Source organism: Girardinichthys multiradiatus, chromosome 21 (genome assembly GCF_021462225.1).
Source record: "Girardinichthys multiradiatus isolate DD_20200921_A chromosome 21, DD_fGirMul_XY1, whole genome shotgun sequence".
Taxonomy (NCBI): Eukaryota; Metazoa; Chordata; class Actinopteri; order Cyprinodontiformes; family Goodeidae; genus Girardinichthys; species Girardinichthys multiradiatus.
In genome coordinates, this window is record NC_061813.1 from 18,474,934 (window position 1) to 18,493,335 (window position 18,402).

The window sequence follows — 18,402 nt, forward strand, 5'->3', positions numbered from 1 at the left end:
GTCATTAAGTGTGGACTGCAGATTTGCAGACAAAGAGAAGATAACTGCACCACAGAATATACATTTAAGGTTTAAAATTTTTTTTTTTTCTGAAGAATTACCTATGTTTTGATTGTTTCAGTCACGGTTTAATAGGTAGCTGCATCCTTGCAATTATTTTACAGTTTGAATGTACTTTGATGCCTCAAAACTGTTTTTTTTTTATTCATCATTGATGAAAGCACTAGGTCAAAGACACATATAAACCAGAAGGACATATCTTCACATTGCACAGGCAGAAAAAAAAAAAAAACACACACACAAACATTACACAAACATACATTTATATTCAGCATGACAATAATCAATGGTGATGTGTGGGCCCCTTTCCCCTAGCCACATTGTAAATGTGTTTCCAGGCTCTTGTCCGACAATCGCCTCATCTCCTTTCTCCTGGATGTAATTTAGTTGCAAATTGACTGGAAGACGGGGGCAAAAATTGAAAGTTGAAATTAGAAATGGTTATAATAAATGTGGGAGGCGGGGATGCGGACTTTGGTAAGGTCAGGTGATGCGACTGGCACTTGTAGCCCGGGCCAATCTGACCCGGGCTACATGATGAGTGTCAGAGTCCTGACAAGAGGTGTATATACACACACATTTATGCACGTATACACACATATGCAAGCCTAGCAGAGGCCATCATAAGCAGTGGAAGACAAAATTACCTCGCTCTTCTGAGCTGCAGAGCAATTCTCGGATGCTCTTGGAAATTCACATTGTGCCCTTGTACCCCCCCTTCCCCCCTTCTCTCTCTCCCTCTTTTTCTCTTGTCACTTTCCTTGACAGGCCAATATTTCAGGCTCCAGATATAGGGGATTACAAATAAAATAAGTGGAACGCCTACTTAATGCAACAGAATTAAAATGCATGAACGGGCCGGAGGAATTGATATGCGTCCAATACAAACACGAGCCACAGAATAATATGAAATACAAAATGTTTTTTTCAACCCCCCTCTCCATGTATCAGTGCTTTGATTTCCCCTTTTTTCCATTTGTGCATCTAGCGTGAAGCGTTGATTCGCAAGAGTGAGGCTCACATATTGCCTTGAGTGACCAGACGAGGGAGGGGACACGAAAGAGGGGGTCGGGGGAGGGATAGCTCAGGGAGAGGGGAAGGAAGAAAGCAAGTAAGGGAGGGAATGAGGGAGGGAGAGTTGCTGTTGCTGTGTCTTTGTGTCGAGCAGATTGGGTAAATTGCAGTGGCAGAGTATAGCAGGGCCTGCACGGCTTGTATCTTAGGATGAGGCTAATGAAAGATTTATCAGTGGCTGCAGCATTTACCAAATACAACCAGAGGCTGATCTCTCCACATTGAGCCCCGCTGTTTACGTCTCTCAAACACACACTTACATGCACACACACTGCTACTGTACCACCAGCCGTGACCGGGGCCCTGAAAATTTTGCTTCTCATACAGACACAGTAGTTGTTGAGGCAGTCGGGGAAATGTATATGAACTAATGAAGTGTATAATATTACCATAACATTTAATGTATGTCGTGCTGTGATAATGAGCCTGACTGAATTTTTTCCCATTGTACATGTCTTCAGGGCTGCACCACGTCACTGTGTATGAATATGAATTATACAATTTGTGCTTGTACTCATGCTAATGTTGTTTTAGAGTCCAATCATTTTTTGAATCATTACCTATGCCCCACTGAATAGTAATTGTAAATCCTTCCATATATTCACAATAGTCATCAATAATCAATAATTATTTGATCAATTATTGAGACAGCTTCAGCATTTCACAGTGTCAGCATATTTACTAAAATGTGTTTTTACTAGCTTGATACTGTATAATTAGGGTAATAGTCTAATTACACACATTACATGAGTGATCCAGATCTTCCATCATTTCCTCTGTTAATCTGATGTATTCCACACTCTATTGGGCTTAGATTAATGCACTTGTAGCTATACATCTGCCTTGCATTTCAATGGCATAAGATAGGCTGCATTGGCTAAATAACACTTCAGCATCATCTTTCTATGGATCTGATACTGTAGTATATGCAAGTTTATCAGCAGCTAAGCCACACTAATGCAGGGTATTTTGAATGTCAATAAATGCATCATAAACATAGCAGTTCTGATAAGCAAAATGTAGCGCACATATGCATCACAGCTACTGGATTTACACAAGTGCCACTCAAATGTTGCTGCAGTGACCCAATAATATTATTTAATTTCATGCTATGCTATACAGGTGCTCTGTATGAACAGATGAAGATTAAGTCATCTCAGCATGCAGATTGTTAGAAGTGGCTTCAGCTGAAGCAGCCCGCCTAATGATCATTATTTGATTATTTGACTGAACTAGTGGATAGATTGTATACAGAGCATTGATTTACATCCCAGGATAGATGGCGATTAAATATGGCAAAAGAATAAAACAAGATAGAGATATATCCCGTCCTGTTAAAAAGCATTGCATTTTACACACTTTGTCCTAATAAATTCTATGTAAAATAATGCCTCTGTGTCAAAATATGCTTCAATTCTAGACCCATGTAACACGTTTTTTTATATACCAACATACTTGGCAAGATAAAAAACTGTGACATCGTGATCAGAAAGTAAATCAATTATGAATTGAATTTTTGTATTTTGAAGCTTAGAAATGTAAATTATTATATCATTTAATAGCATATAGTAACAATCTAAACTAAACTGCAAGAATTATGGCATGTGACATAAATGTACTTTAATCAAGTCACAAAAAGTATGAATTTTAACTGTTAATATTTTATGTCTTATAGGTCTGAATGCCATTTCCAAAGAGATAACTGGAATGAATGCTATGGGTAAACATTCCCTCCATCCAGATCGACAAATAGAAAGTCCACCCAAAAGGCCAAAGTCTGCTGAGGGAAAGACCTCTGCCAGCGACCAGGTAAAGGTCTGCAGAAAAATTGATAGAAAACTGCAAAGGGTTGTGGTGTCGCAACTTAAAGATTGCATATTAGGCTGATTCTTAAAATATATACAGGGGTTGGACAATGAAACTGAAATACCTGTCATTTTAGTGTGGGCGGTTTCATGGCTAAATTGGACCAGCCTGGTAGCCAGTCTTCATTGATTGCACATTGCACCAGTAAGAGCAGAGTGTGAAGGTTCAATTAGCAGGGTAAGAGCACAGTTTTGCTCAAAATATTGAAATACACACAACATTATGGGTGACATACCAGAGTTCAGAAGAAGACAAATTGTTGGTGCACGTCTTGCTGGCGCATCTGTGACCAAGACAGCGAGTCTTTGTGATGTATCAAGAGCCACGGTATCCAGGGTAATGTCAGCATACCACCAAGAAGGACGAACCACATCCAACAGGATTATCTGTGGACGCAAGAGGAAGCTGTTTGAAAGGGATGTTCGGATGCTAACCCGGATTGTATCCAAAAAACATAAAACCACGGCTGCCCAAATCACGGCAGAATTAAATGTGCACCTCAACTCTCCTGTTTCCACCAGAACTGTCCGTCGGGAGCTCCACAGGGTCAATATACACGGCCGGGCTGCTATAGCCAAACCTTTGGTCACTCATGCCAATGCCAAACGTCGGTTTCAATGGTCAAGGAGCGCACATCTTGGGCTGTGGACAATGTGAAACATGTATTGTTCTCTGATGAGTCCACCTTTACTGTTTTCCCCGCATCCGGGAGAGTTATGGTGTGGAGAAGCCCCAAAGGAGCGTACCACCCAGAGTGAAGCATGGGGGTGGATCAGTGATGGTTTGGGCTGCCATATCATGGCATTTCCTTGGCCCAATACTTGTGCTAGATGGGCGCGTCACTGCCAAGGACTACCAAACCATTCTTGAAGACCATGTGCATCCAATGGTTCAAACATTGTATCCTGAAGGCGGTGTCGTGTATCAGGATGACAATGAACCAATACACACAGTAAGACTGGTGAAAGATCGGTTTGATGAACATGAAAGTGAAGTTGAACATCTCCCGTGGCCTGCACAGTCACCAGATCTAAATATTATTGAGCCACTTTGGGGTGTTTTGGAGGAGCGAGTCAGGAAACGTTTTCCTCCACCAGTATCACGTAGTGACCTGGCCACTATCCTGCAAGAAGAATGGTTTAAAATTCCTCTGACCACTGTGCAGGACTTGTATATGTCATTCCCAAGATGAATTGATGCTGTATTGGCCGCAAAAGGAGGCCCTACACCATACTAATAAATTATTGTGGTCTAAAACCAGGTGTTTCAGCTTCATTGTCCAACCCCTGTATATCTATCTATCTATCTATCTATATATATATATATATATAAAATATATATATAGAGCAAATGCTTGGAGAGATTCGTCATTGCATGTACAGTAAGCTAATAGTTAATGAGGCAGGTTCATAAGCATTAGTGAAATCTAACCTTCACTGTCACTGTGGGATGGTGAGCTAATGGGAAAATACTTAACTGTGAAAGCAAAAATGCTAAGCCAAGCATTTGGCAAGCGCCAGCTTTCATTCAAAGGGTTAAATGCATCCCTCCATTCCCTCCTTGACAGAGCTTTTTAACATCAAGCACAACAGGCCAGCTTTTGTGTTCCTAAGTTGAATACCAGCACTAGCCTTAGGCATCTATCTTGGCTTCTTTTTCCTTTTTTGCATCTTCTTAAATTATATGTGTTTTTAAATTAGATTATGAAGTATTAGCTCGTCTGGTTCTGGGCCCTGCAAGGAGGGAGGATGTACTCATTTAGAAATGGATTCTATTAAAACAGGTGAGACATAGCTGGGCTTAGAGTACTCCGTCTAATGAGGGCAGGACATAGCTCAGGAGAGTACACACCTTTATCATCTGTAATCTCCTGAGTAAAAATTCTGGCCAATCATGTTTTCTTCTAATAAAAATGCACGACTTGCCCGAGATACCATAAAACAATCTACATTTTGTGTGTTATGGTGTGCTTTTGAATATGAGGAGAGGTTAATGTTGTAGGATGGGATGATTAACAAAGGGATAAATAAATAAAAAACTTGATTTCATTTGGTTAATATTGGCTTTGAAAATCAAGATCAGTTCTGACTTGAGCTTTAAAAGGAGATGATCATACTTTCCTGTTTTTCAGGTTCAACAGTGTCCATATTGCAACTACAGTAGTAAAGATGCCAACCGCATGCAGCTCCATGTGATGTCCCAACATTCCATGCAGCCTGTAATCCGCTGCCCGCTATGTCAGGATGTCCTGAGCAACAAAATTCACTTGCAGCTGCATCTTACACACCTTCACAGTGTGGCTCCTGACTGTGTGGAGAAGCTGATTCTAACAGTATGCCAAGTTGATTATTATAAATGAGATTTCTATGCATGCAAGTGTCAGAAAATATGATTTAACAAATTAGTTAAAATAATTTTACAGGTGCATGTAGATAAAGGACAGTTATTATGAGAAGGGTGTCATTTTCACTCTAGTCTCCCGTGTATTTTAAAAATATTTTCCTAATATTTTCCATGAACTCCCTCACTGTTTTTTTTACACAACAGACTTGATAGAAACAAATTCAAACAGTTAAATACAGTTTTTTGAGGGATAGGTACATACAACTAATACATTGTTATCTTTTTTTGCATTTGGTTTATGTATGTGATTTAATCATTTATATATATATATATATATATATATATATATATATATATTCTGTACTACTGTAATAACTGATTTTATTTCTTAATAGGTTGTTGGACCTGATACAGCCATGCCAAATGATGTAATGCTTCCTCAGACTGGACAAGGGAAAACTCCATCTTTAACTGATTCCCCGACCTCTCTTATTGATGGGTCAGGTATGTTTAAAGGTAGCAAAGTACAGTGTTTGAATTATATTCTCTCAATTTTAAGTTTAAAAACTTTTAAACAGATACAACTGACTTTCATTTATGAGATAAAAAACAAGACTATTAAGGATTTTGTGAATAATACTGCAAATTCTTGTTTTATCTTGCAGGAAACACCTCAAAGGAGGACCAAACCAGTAAAGACAAGAACGAATTAGAGCACCAGGAACTCAAGCCCCCAAAGGAGGCTTCAGAAGCCCCTGACTGGAAAAGAACTACTGGATTAGGACATGATAGCAAGTCTCCTGATAACCTACAAGACCATTTCAGTGAGCTCCAAAGACTTCAACAGCAACAACAGCAGCTTTCTGTTTCTGATCGCCATGTATATAAATACCGTTGCAACCATTGCAGCCTGGCCTTCAAGACAATGCATAAGCTTCAAATACATTCTCAGTACCACGCTATCAGAGCTGCCACTATGTGCAGCCTTTGCCAGCGTAGCTTCAGGACATTCCTAGCCCTCAGAAAGCATTTAGAAAATGGGCACCCTGAACTGAGTGAGGCTGAGGTGCAGCAGCTAATAGGAAATCTGCCACTGAATGGTGACATCACTGAGAGTGAGGCCAGGGCCTTGGAGGAAGCTCAAGCCTTTGACCATGACTTGGACAAAGATGATGAAATGGACCAAGACGACAAACCTAGTCCTACTGGAAGTGACAGTAGCTCTCTCCTTGATGACATGGGAGCAGAACCAAAACGTACCCTACCATTTAGAAAAGGCCCCAACTTTACAATGGAGAAATTTTTAGACCCCTCACGACCTTATAAGTGCACAGTATGTAAAGAGTCCTTTACCCAGAAGAACATCCTACTGGTCCACTACAATTCAGTTTCCCATCTGCATAAACTGAAAAAGGTTCTTCAAGAGGCATCAAGTCCTGTTCCACAAGAAACATCCAACAGCATTGACAACAAACCATTTAAATGCAATATTTGTAATGTTGCCTACAGCCAAAGCTCAACTCTTGAAATCCATATGAGGTCAGTGCTCCACCAGACCAAAGCAAGAACAGCCAAAACGGATATGAGCAGCAGTGGTGTCACTGGCAGCAGTGGCCCCACCCCTGCAAAAAGTCCAGGTCCAAGTGCACAAGGGAACACAAGCAACTCGGACAATGCTAGAAGTGGGACACCCTCTTCTAACAAAGAAAACACAGTTGAATCCAAAGAAATCAACAACACAAAACCAACACCAACTACTGAACATGTTTCAGCACAGGCAAGCAGCCATCAGTCAGCACAGTCTTCAGCCCAGCTGCAGCTGCAGCTTCAGCATGAACTACAGCAACAGGCAGCGTTCTTTCAGCCTCAGTTTCTCAACCCGGCTTTCTTCCCTCATTTCCCAATGACTCCAGAAGCTTTGCTCCAGTTTCAACAGCCTCAGTTCCTCTTCCCCTTTTACATACCAGGAGCTGAATTTAATTTAAACCCAGAACTTGCTCTACACTCAGCAGCAGCTTTTGGAATGCCTGGCCTGACAGGATCATTCCTAGAGGACTTGAAACAGCAGATGCAACAGCAGCACCAGTTACAGCAGGCCCAAGCTCAGCAACAGGCTCAACAACAGCATCAAGCTTCTCAGATACAATCCCAAATCCAACATCAGAAAAGCCAGCAACTGCAGAGTAACAAATCCAAAATTGAGCCCAACACTATATCAGTTTCAGAAATGCAAATATCAGCAGAGGCTGAAGACCACTTAGATAAACAGGAATGCAGAGCTAAGATGGAAGGTACAGGAGATGGGGTTAGTGATGGAGTAAAAGAAAATAGGGATCCCAAAAAGTCAAAGTTCTCAGAGCCATTGATCCCTCCTCCGCGTATTGTGTCAGGAGCAAGGGGCAATGCAGCCAAAGCCTTATTAGAAAATTTTGGATTTGAGTTGGTCATCCAATACAATGAAAACAGGCAAAAAAATCAAAAGAAAAACAAAGAAGGCATTGAGCCAGTAGACATCAACACCGATAAGCTCGAGTGTGGAAGGTGTGGAAAACTATTCTCAAATATGCTGATTCTCAAAAGTCACCAAGAACATGTGCACAGTCACTTTTTCCCATATGTTGAGCTTGAAAAGTTTGCTCAGCAGTACAGAGAGGCTTATGACAAACTCTATCCAATAAACCCTGCTTCCCCTGAGACCCCTCCACCTCCACCACCACCACCTCCTCCTCCACCACCTACTGCTCCAACCCCAGTACCAACTTCTCAGCCCCCTTCTACTTCAATGACCAAACCTCAAACACCTGCACCATCACCAGTTCCTGTTACTCATCAGACTGCACATCAAACTACCCTCCAGACCCAGCCACCCCAACCACCACCACCACCTCCTCCTCCACCACCCACTGCCCCACCTGCACCACCCCAAGTGCAGCTCCCTGTTCCCTTAGATTTGCCACTTTTCCCACCTTTGATGATGCAATCAGTCCAACACCCAGGCCTTCCCCCTCAGCTGGCATTACAGCTGCCCACTATGGACTCACTCTCCACAGACCTTACACAGCTCTGCCAGCAGCAGTTGGGTCTTGATCCAAACTTTCTCCGCCAGTCTCAGTTTAAGCGTCCACGCACCCGTATAACTGATGATCAGCTTAAAATTCTCCGTGCAAACTTTGATATTAACAATTCCCCCAATGAAGAGCAAATTCAGGAAATGTCAGAGAAGTCTGGTTTGCCGCAAAAAGTCATAAAGCACTGGTTCCGTAACACCTTGTTCAAAGAAAGGCAAAGGAGTAAAGATTCTCCATACAACTTTAACATTCCTCCAATTACTACATTAGAAGATATAAGAATGGAGCCCCAGGTCAGTGCACATGAGTACTACAGAACTGAATCGGGCATTAACAAGAGGTCCTCTAGGACCAGATTCACTGATTATCAGTTGAGGGTACTACAAGACTTTTTTGATACTAATGCATATCCAAAGGATGATGAGATCGAGCAACTCTCTACTGTACTCAACCTGCCAACACGAGTTATTGTGGTGTGGTTTCAAAATGCCCGCCAAAAAGCTCGTAAGACTTATGAAAATCAGGCAGATTCAAAGGACAATGAGAAAAAAGAGCTCACCAATGAGAGATACATTAGAACCAGCAACATGCAGTACCAGTGTAAGAAGTGCAACATTGTATTTCCACGCATCTTTGATCTTATCACCCACCAGAAAAAGCAGTGCTATAAAGATGAAGATGAGGAGGGCAATGAGGACAACACCTGTGAGGAATACACAGATAATCTTGAACAACCTCTATACAAGGTAACCCTGGCGCCTTTAGAGCTAACTAAACCATCTCATACAGGAACTGCTACTAGTTCTGGCTCAAGCTCCCCTCTGATGGCCTCACCTCGTGCACCCATGGGAAAAACATCCCCTAAGCCAGATATTTCCCCTGAAACAGAACTGAAACAACCCGAGATGGCTCCATCACCAGTGATGAAGTTGCTACCAGAATCAAGACCGTCTAAGGCTTGCACACCTCAACCACCCCCTCAAAAAGCTCCCCAGCCACAATTGTCAAGACCCCATTCCCAGCCACAAGCAGCCACAGTACCTTCAAGTCCACTTTCCCTTGCACTTTCCTCACTCACAAACAGTCTCTCCCACCAGATGCTTCAGTACCAGTGTGACCAATGTAAGATTGCCTTTCCCACTATGGAGCTGTGGCAAGAGCACCAGCACATGCATTTCCTGGCAGCCCAGAACCAGTTTCTCCATTCTCAGTTCCTTGAAAGACCCATCGATATGCCATATATGATATTTGATCCAAACAATCCCCTAATGGCTAGCCAACTGTTATCTGGGGGACTCTCCCAAATGCCCTCCCAGGGTAGCTCAAGTATGGCTACAGCTGCAGGCTCTGGAGCAATGAAGAGAAAACTGGATGACAAGGAGGAAAATGCTAATGATAAAGATGGTGGAAACAGTAGTGAAGAGCAACATAGAGACAAACGTTTGAGAACCACCATTACACCAGAACAATTGGAGATCCTTTATGACAAATATCTACTTGACTCTAACCCAACAAGGAAGATGTTGGATCACATTGCACGAGAAGTTGGCTTGAAGAAGAGAGTTGTGCAAGTCTGGTTTCAAAACACTCGTGCAAGAGAGAGAAAGGGGCAGTTTAGGGCTATAGGGCCCTCACAATCCCACAAGAAATGTCCCTTTTGCAGAGCACTCTTCAAGGCTAAATCCGCTCTCGATAGCCACATAAGATCAAGACACTGGCATGAGGCCAAACAAGCGGGCTTTAGCTTGCCACCAAGCCCAATGATGAATCAAGACAATGAAAGAGGGGAAAGCCCAAACAAGTATAATTTCTTTGACTACCCACAGTTGCCCACCAAGACTGAACCAAATGATTATGAGTTGCCAACTGCATCCTCAACTCCAGTCAAACCATCTGAGGCTCAAGTAAAAAACTTCTTAAGCCCTTCATCCTTAAAAGCTGAAAACTGCGATGAAACTGAAGGGCCTAATAATAATTCAGCAGAGGCTTCATCTTATGATCTCAGTAAGATGGACTTCGATGAGACATCATCAATTAATACAGCCATTAGCGATGTCACAACTGGAGATGAGTGTAATAACAATGAGGTTGAGAGCCTAACTGCCAATGGAGGAGACAAGATGAACGACAGCAAAAAGGGCCAATTGACAAATTCTGATGCTGGTAATGAAAGGTTCCAATTCAGCATGGTGAGCCCTGCCCTCAGCTTCTCTGGAAAAGACTATGACTTGTACTTCAGCTCCAGAGATGATGAAATGGATGACAACAATGACAGAAGTGAATCATCCAGCCTTGCTGACCCTAGTTCTCCTAGTCCGTTTGGGGCAGGTAACCCTTTCAACAAATCTGGAAAAATCAACAATACGGGAGATCGTCCAGGCCACAAACGTTTCAGGACCCAGATGAGTAACTTGCAACTTAAAGTCCTCAAAGCATGCTTTAGTGACTATCGCACTCCTACAATGCAAGAGTGTGAGATGCTGGGCAATGAAATTGGACTTCCCAAACGTGTTGTCCAGGTGTGGTTCCAGAATGCCCGTGCTAAGGAGAAGAAATTTAAGATTAACATTGGAAAGCCATTCATGATAAGTCAGGGTTCACCAGAGGGGCCCAGAACTGAGTGTACACTGTGTAGTGTAAAGTACACAGCCCGGATGTCTGTTAGAGACCACATTTTTTCCAAACAGCACATCACAAAAGTGCAAGAAACACTAGGTAACCAGGTGGATCGCGAAAAAGACTACCTAGCACCAACCACTGTCCGTCAGCTGATGGCCCAGCAAGAGCTGGATCGTATGAAGAAAGCCGGGGATGGACTGAGCCTGCCTAACCCACAGCAGCAAACTTCAGTGGATAACAGTAATGCACTTCATGGCCTCAGCCTTCCTTCTGGTTACCCAGGATTGTCTGGCCTCCCACCAGTACTACTTCCTGGAGTAAATGGGCCATCATCACTTCCAGTTTTCCCACCCAACACACCTGGTGAGTTACTATGACAAACAGTGAAAAAAACTGACTAGAAGCTTTATGAACTGAACTTTTTCCTGCAGTATTTTATTGTACTATATAACTGATTATTCTGTATCACAGATATGTTTGTCCAAAATCTTACTTTTTAAAGCTATTTTAAATTTAAGAATGGTGATAGGGAGTGCATGCATTATGTCAGCATTAAAGCTGAACTGCTATTTGCTAAATTCAAGATTTTTCTTACAGCAAATGATCTATATCACATTTTGTTTTTGTTTTCCCCCTATTTTAGGTTTGGTATATTTATATTATAATATTTAGAAAACGTTAAATTATTAAAGAGCGCATGTGACAGTTTTGATCCATAACAAAATCTTAACAAGAGATTTAAAGACTCAGCCAGTGACAGGATCATTATCTTATAACATCAAATTTCCAAAATGATCTGGGGTTGAATATTGAATTATTGAATATTTCCATATTTATATACCACTGTATTTCAGCTTTAGCGTCTCCAGGTGCTGGCATGCTTGGGTTTCCTACACCAGCCACCCCCTCTCCTGCCATGTCTCTCAGCACTACCCCAACCAAGACTCTTCTGCAGACTCCTCCTCCTCCTCCTCCACTTCCTCCTCCTCCTGTTCCCTCCACACCTTTGGCAGCAGTAAACCACACAGAGCAGCAAGGCAAAGATGCAGAGAGAGACAACAGCAAGAAATCAGGAGACAAGCCACCTCAAATGAGGATGAAGGACAGAGAGAATGACAACGGCTCATGCCCCGACACCCCTAGCATGGCCAAATCAAGGGAGAGACCGTGCCCAGTGCCAGGAAAACCAGGAAGTGAGGCTCTCCTTGAGGCTGCACAGCTTCAGGCACTGCAGAATGCTCTTGCCGCAGGTGATCCAAGCTCTTTATTGGGGGGCCAGTTCTTGCCCTACTTTCTGCCTGGATTTTCCAACTGCTTTTCTCCACAGCTTCCCAGAGGGGTTCAGACAGGGGGCTATTTTCCACCATTGTGTGGAATGGAGAACCTGTTTCCGTATGGACCTGCAGCAGTCCCACAAGCTGCCATGGCCGCTGGTCTCTCCCCAACCGCTCTCCTGCAGCAGTACCAACAGTACCAGCAGACTCTCCATGATTCCCTGCAAAAGCAGCAGCAGCAACAGCAGAAACAACTTGAACAGCAGCAGAAACAACTTGAACAGAAGCAGCAACAGAGACCAACCCCCGTCAAGACACCTCAGAGCATACAGAGCAACACAACTAATTCATTCAAACCAAAAGAAGCTATAGATGCTAAGGATGACAACAAAGGCTCTTCAACAGAAAGCACAAAAGAAGAACCGAAAACAGAAACCAAATGTACCATGGATTTTCCAGATGCTTTTATTGTACCATCTGTCAAGCACGAGTTTATATGCAGGAAGTGCCAGATGATTTTTGCTGATGAAGATTCAGTGGTATGTCATCAAAAGTCCTTCTGCTACTTTGGACATCCTTTTACTGACCCGCAAGAGACAGTGCTTCGAAAAGCAGTGAGCAACTACACTTGTGTTGCCTGCAATGTGGTTGTTAATGGGAATGAAGCACTTGGCCAACACCTTCAGTCGAGCTTGCACAAAGAGAAAACAATCAAACAAGCAATGAGAAATGCCAAAGAGCATACTAGATTATTACCTCACTCTGTCTGCTCCCCTACTCCTAACACCACATCTACCTCGCAGTCTGCAGCTTCTTCTAATAACACCTTTCCTCATCTCTCTCGCTTGTCCATGAAGTCCTGGCCAAATGTCCTGTTCCAGGCCAACACAGCCCGGAAAGCTGCTTCCTCTTCCCCGTCTGCCTCTCCCCCTCCTCCCCTCTCCTCACCCTCAACGGTTACCTCAACTTCCTGCAGCACCTCAGGGGTTCCAACCTCACTACCCACCGAGAGTTGTTCAGATGAGTCTGACAATGAGCTAAGCCAGAAGCTGGATGACTTAGATAATGCGTTGGAAGTCAAGGCTAAGACGGCCTCTGGCCTAGACGCGAGCTTCAGTAGTATGAGAATGGATATGTTCAGTGTGTAGGAGTGACAAAAGGATCCCTTGCGTAAAGAAAAAAATAAGACTTTTTAAACTGCAGTTCCAAAGTTTCTCTTAACCCAAAAAAATTACAGTACCAAATGATTGACTCAGGATTGTTTTTCCCATATTGATATGCTGGCAAGATATTGATTGATTTTTGTTATGGACAGAACTGTTGCAGATGCTTGACTGAGCTTATATTGTATACAAAAACATGGAGTAGGAAAAAAATCTCACAAGCTCCCTCCGGGGAGCTTGTTTCAAGCCAAAAACTCTCACGATAGCAAATTGCACCTCAGCTGGATTGTTTTCCAAATGCTAGCATGTACTGTATGGGATGACGATCCAGAACCCTCAAAGAGAATCTCTCTTAGTTTAGATAGGTGTAATTCAGTAGCTTTAAATTCTCAGGTCAGAACATAACATTTCTCATTTGTTAAAACAGCACCAAGCCTGGGTACACTTGGCTTATAACCAAAACATGTCAAGCTTTATCGGACGCATTTCCTTGATGTGTATAGAGTACCAAGAGACAATATTACTGTTACAATGGACAATGTGGATATCCTTTTAGTTTTACCCTATAAAGACAGTATGGGTTTGCCACTGAGGGAATTTAGAATGGTGAAGTAAATGTGTATGATGCCCCTGTGTTTGCCAGTTTGTATTACAGCAAGCTGTATCTATTTCCCAACCCCTGTTTTTCTTGTAGTATATACTAATCTGTGCCAACTCTTACCTTCTCACTTTTACCTCTGCTCACACCCTTTTCTCAAGAGGTAATAACTCTAGTTTTGATAGACTCTCTCAGATTATGTGAATATAACATTTTTCATTTGTGAATTGCTGTACTGTTACGGTACCTGCTTGTGTCTGGACTATAGTGCACTTAATTTGTTTTTACTTGTCTTTTTATTATTTGAGTAGGTCATTTGTTAATTTAATAGATTTTGTTTGTATGTATGTGTTTTAATTATTATTTGTGTCAATTGCAGCAGCATATTGGTCCATATTTGTTACAGGATTAATGCCTAACAATCTAGAGACCTATTTAATAATTGGTGCATCAAGGAAAGCAGTACTGTATACTTGAAACTGTTAAGGTACAAGTTGGTCACAATGTTAAAAAATAAGGTATAATAATTTGCTATACGTTGGCAAATATGCTGCTTTAAGAGGAGGACAACAGCATTTTTTGTTTAATATTAAAATTTTTTACGTATGTGCAGAATTCGAAACAGTGTTAAACCTATACACAACCACGTTGTGCATAGGTTAACGTCCTCCCGTCAACTTTCTGGGCACTTCTGATGGTCTACAGTTGAGGTCAGCATCAGACTCTTTCCTATTTAGTAACTTTTGAAAATTTCAGAGTATTACCATACAACATTTGCTGCTACTGTGTAATCTTAATTTGCTTGCCATAAAGTCTTTCAACTTTCAACCAAACTGATCCATTGATTGCTTTAGTTTTTTAGTTGTTTTTCTTATTGTTTGTTTTTTTTTTTTTTTATTCTGTGGAACTAAGAATGTGAAAGCTGTCAAAGGGTGTTAAATTTTTTATGAATCACTTTCTAGTTTGGTAACCAGTGTGATTCATTCCAAAGTAACAGAAGGCTATTTGTATGAAAGAAAAAGGCTTGTGAACAAAGAAAGCTAAGCTGTTGTACATATTCGTAGTTGGCTGTGCATGGTACAAATTTATTAATATGAAGAAATGCAAAAATGTATTGCTTTTGGTATTTCCTATTCTGAAATGAGCAAGTAGCATGTAATGCAACTGTTTGACAGGTTAAATCGAATCATGCTTAGTTATTGTTTCAAACAATGAAATCAAGTAACATTTCCTCTTATGTTTTATATTTGTAAAGGTGTTTTTTTTTTTCTCAAAGTTGTAAGCAAATCATCAGTTTTAAATTTTCCGTGTGAGCTTTTCAAATGTCATTATTTAGATTTTTAGTATTTTACATTTACTTTATTCCTGAAGACACTTTTCGATTGTGTTTCATGTGAGACATCCTGGCCTCCCAAGGTGCAATTCTGCCATTGTACAAACATAAACGACTGTCCTGATTCCAAAGGCTTTCACAACTCTGGCTTTTTGCCTTTCCCCACTTTGTGGCTCAGCATTATAAGACTGAACTGTCAGCTAGCATCATGTGCTAAGATGCTAGCATCAGACAGGACACTTCCCACATGAAGGACTGGTAAAAGCTACGAAACCAACAAAAAGGATGGTCTAACAATATAACTGTACATATATATTGCAACTGCACAGCAGCCAAAAAGAAAAAAAAAAGAACTTTTTTTTTTTTTTTAAATGGATGAATTGTGTCATGTTTAAGGGGACAGCCTTCAAAAGGTTGAAATTGGAATTGCTCTTCTAGATGTCAAAGGGATTTTCATGGCGCAATCATATCCTACACAATATGTACTCTACAACATCTGGGTTACATAGGAAATGCACCCTGAGGTTTTAATAAGAAGAAGCCCCTATGGCTAAAACTTTAAATAAACTAAACCAAAAATGTTATTGATGTTTTATATATAGAGAGTAGTCGCATTAGTTTTTGTTACTGTACTGTTTGAGGTCTCAACTGTACCGTATCACGGTAATAACATGGTTTTGAAACCTTTTTTTTATTTTGTCACAGACCTGTTGTCATAGTTGAAATGACGTTTATTGTAGATGGTATTTGAACAACTTCTGGAAATAGTTCATCAAGTATGTTTGTTGCTCATTGTTGTGATACATTAAAAACTGTATCTGCAAACCAGTTTTGTCTCCCTATATACTAATTTCATTTAATTTTACAACAGAGTTACAAATGCAGTTTTTGCTCATTTTCAGTCAAGCATGTATAAGGGATCTGTTTGGTTTTAATCAGAGCATCTAATTTTCATATGTATAATTTTGTCTACACCTAAGAACCAGTTTAACCCACCAATCCACATCCACTTATTCAGAAATATGCACAAAAAAAAAAAAAACATCAATATGAAGACTTAAAATGCTAGCTCAAAGTCAAGTGAGTAGGGCAATTGCTAAGTTTTCCCAATTTTTTTAAGACATTCATTTTACATAAGTTTTTTTAGGCTTCTTGGTACTGTTTTGTACTGTTTTTCAAGAGCGGTTACACATTATGAGAAAACGTTTGGCCCATCAGCAATTTGGGACTCTGCTGACATAAAACAATCTAATGTCTATCAAATTGTGTTACCTTTTGCATTTCTGATAGATGCAACTAAATAATTTGGAACAAATCCTTTCCCATAATGCTAGGTTGCCAGTAGCAATGTGCTTCAAGATGAATTACGTTGTTTATCAAATATCTGTCTTGCATAAATTCAACAAGGTTTAATTTAAGTTATGAGTTTTTATGTTTACATGATCCATGTGTCATTGTGAAGACACTTATCCCATTGTGAGGCTATGAAAATACATTTTGTATCATTTGCCTAACCAAAGGTTTCCTCCTAAGATGGCTTGGTAGAAAGACCATCACACAAACCTTGATAAACCCGGAGAACTGTAGATCAAAACCAATTAAAAATGTGTTGGAAAGTCTGGCTCTTTAGAAGAAAATATGCAAAAATAAAGGACAGCTCAACTTTATAGCACATAGTTGTTTTTATTATAGAACAAACCGGCTTGTTTAAGAGTTGTTTGGTGTTAAATTGTGCAGCCAAGAGAAAGATTTATTGATGTTGGACTAAAAATCAGATTGAATACAATTTTATTGCATCATGAGAACAAGACATTACACCATTTTTAAACTCTACGGTTTGTTTGTATCACTCATCGACTCCTTACCATGTGGTAAGTCTAACCTCAGATGAACAATAGAGTAGTATCAAAATTAAAAAGCTAAGTAGATGTGATTCAGAAACTGAGGGAATACATTCAGTACATTTTGAATGACAATCTAGCCCTTCAAAATTGTGAAGGAACTTTGTTTGCAGCTCTGGAGCCCAAATCATCTCCACCACTGTGCCAAACAGCTAATGTACAGTATTTGAAGTGATTTGGACTTTCTTCTGTAGGTTAATTATCATAATTTTAAGTATTTAATCATGTTCTGATGTAAAAAAAAAACCCAAAGAAAACATTATACATCCATACTTTCAACTTCGACTGGAAAAGGGTGGCTTGTCCTCTTCAGGTTGGAGGGGAGTTCCTGCCTCAAGTGGAGGAGTTTAAGTATCTCGGGGTCTTGTTCACGAGTGGGGGAAAAATGGAGCGGGAAATCAACAGACGGATCGGTGCGGCTGCCGCAGTAAGGGGGGCACTGTGCCGGTCCGTTGTGGTGAAGAGAGAGCTGAGCCGAAAAGCAAAGCTCTCAATTTACCGGTCGGTCTACGTTCCTACCCTCACCTAAGGCCATGAACTTTGGGTCATGACCGAAAGAACAAGATCCCGGATACAAGCGGCTGAAATGAGCTTCCTCCATTGGGTGGCCGGGCACTCCCTTAGAGATAGGGTGAGGAGCTCAGCAATCCGGGAGGGGCTCGGAGTAGAGCCGCTGCTCCTCCACATCGAGAGGAGCCAGTTGAGGTGGCTCGGGCATCTATACCAGATGCCTCCTGGACGCCTTCCTTGGGAGGTGTTCCAGGCACGTCTCACCGGGAGGAGGCCCAGGGGACGGCCCAGGACACGCTGGAGGGACTATGTCTCTCAGCTGGCCTGGGAACGCCTTGGGCTCCTCCCGGAGGAGCTGGAGGAGGTGTCTGGGAAGAGGGACGTCTGGGCGTCTCTGCTGAGTCTGCTGCCCCCGCGACCCGGTCCCGGATAAGCGGAAGACGACGAGTATGAGTACTTTCAACTTTACATGATTTTATGTTAAATTAATTTTTCAATTAGGAAATGTACATAATTTCCCCAAGTCTTCTTCAGCTGTTTTCTGCCATACCATTGTATTGTAAGTGTACTATGCCAACATCCCAGTGGTATGT

At 41.4% G+C, this 18,402-nt stretch overlaps 1 protein-coding gene across 1 annotated transcript in view; it reads left to right on the forward strand.

Moving 5' to 3' along the window:
* The window catches only part of zfhx4 (zinc finger homeobox 4), an 88,733-nt gene extending 72,507 nt beyond the window's left edge, over positions 1-16,226 (forward strand). Inside the window, exons 8-12 of the mRNA XM_047349523.1 lie at positions 2,810-2,943; positions 5,132-5,332; positions 5,739-5,847; positions 6,009-11,393; positions 11,885-16,226. Coding sequence (XP_047205479.1) covers positions 2,810-2,943; positions 5,132-5,332; positions 5,739-5,847; positions 6,009-11,393; positions 11,885-13,452 — 7,397 coding nt within the window. The 3' untranslated portion in view covers positions 13,453-16,226. The remainder of the gene's footprint in view (positions 1-2,809; positions 2,944-5,131; positions 5,333-5,738; positions 5,848-6,008; positions 11,394-11,884) is intronic.
* The last annotated feature ends 2,176 nt before the right edge of the window (positions 16,227-18,402 follow it).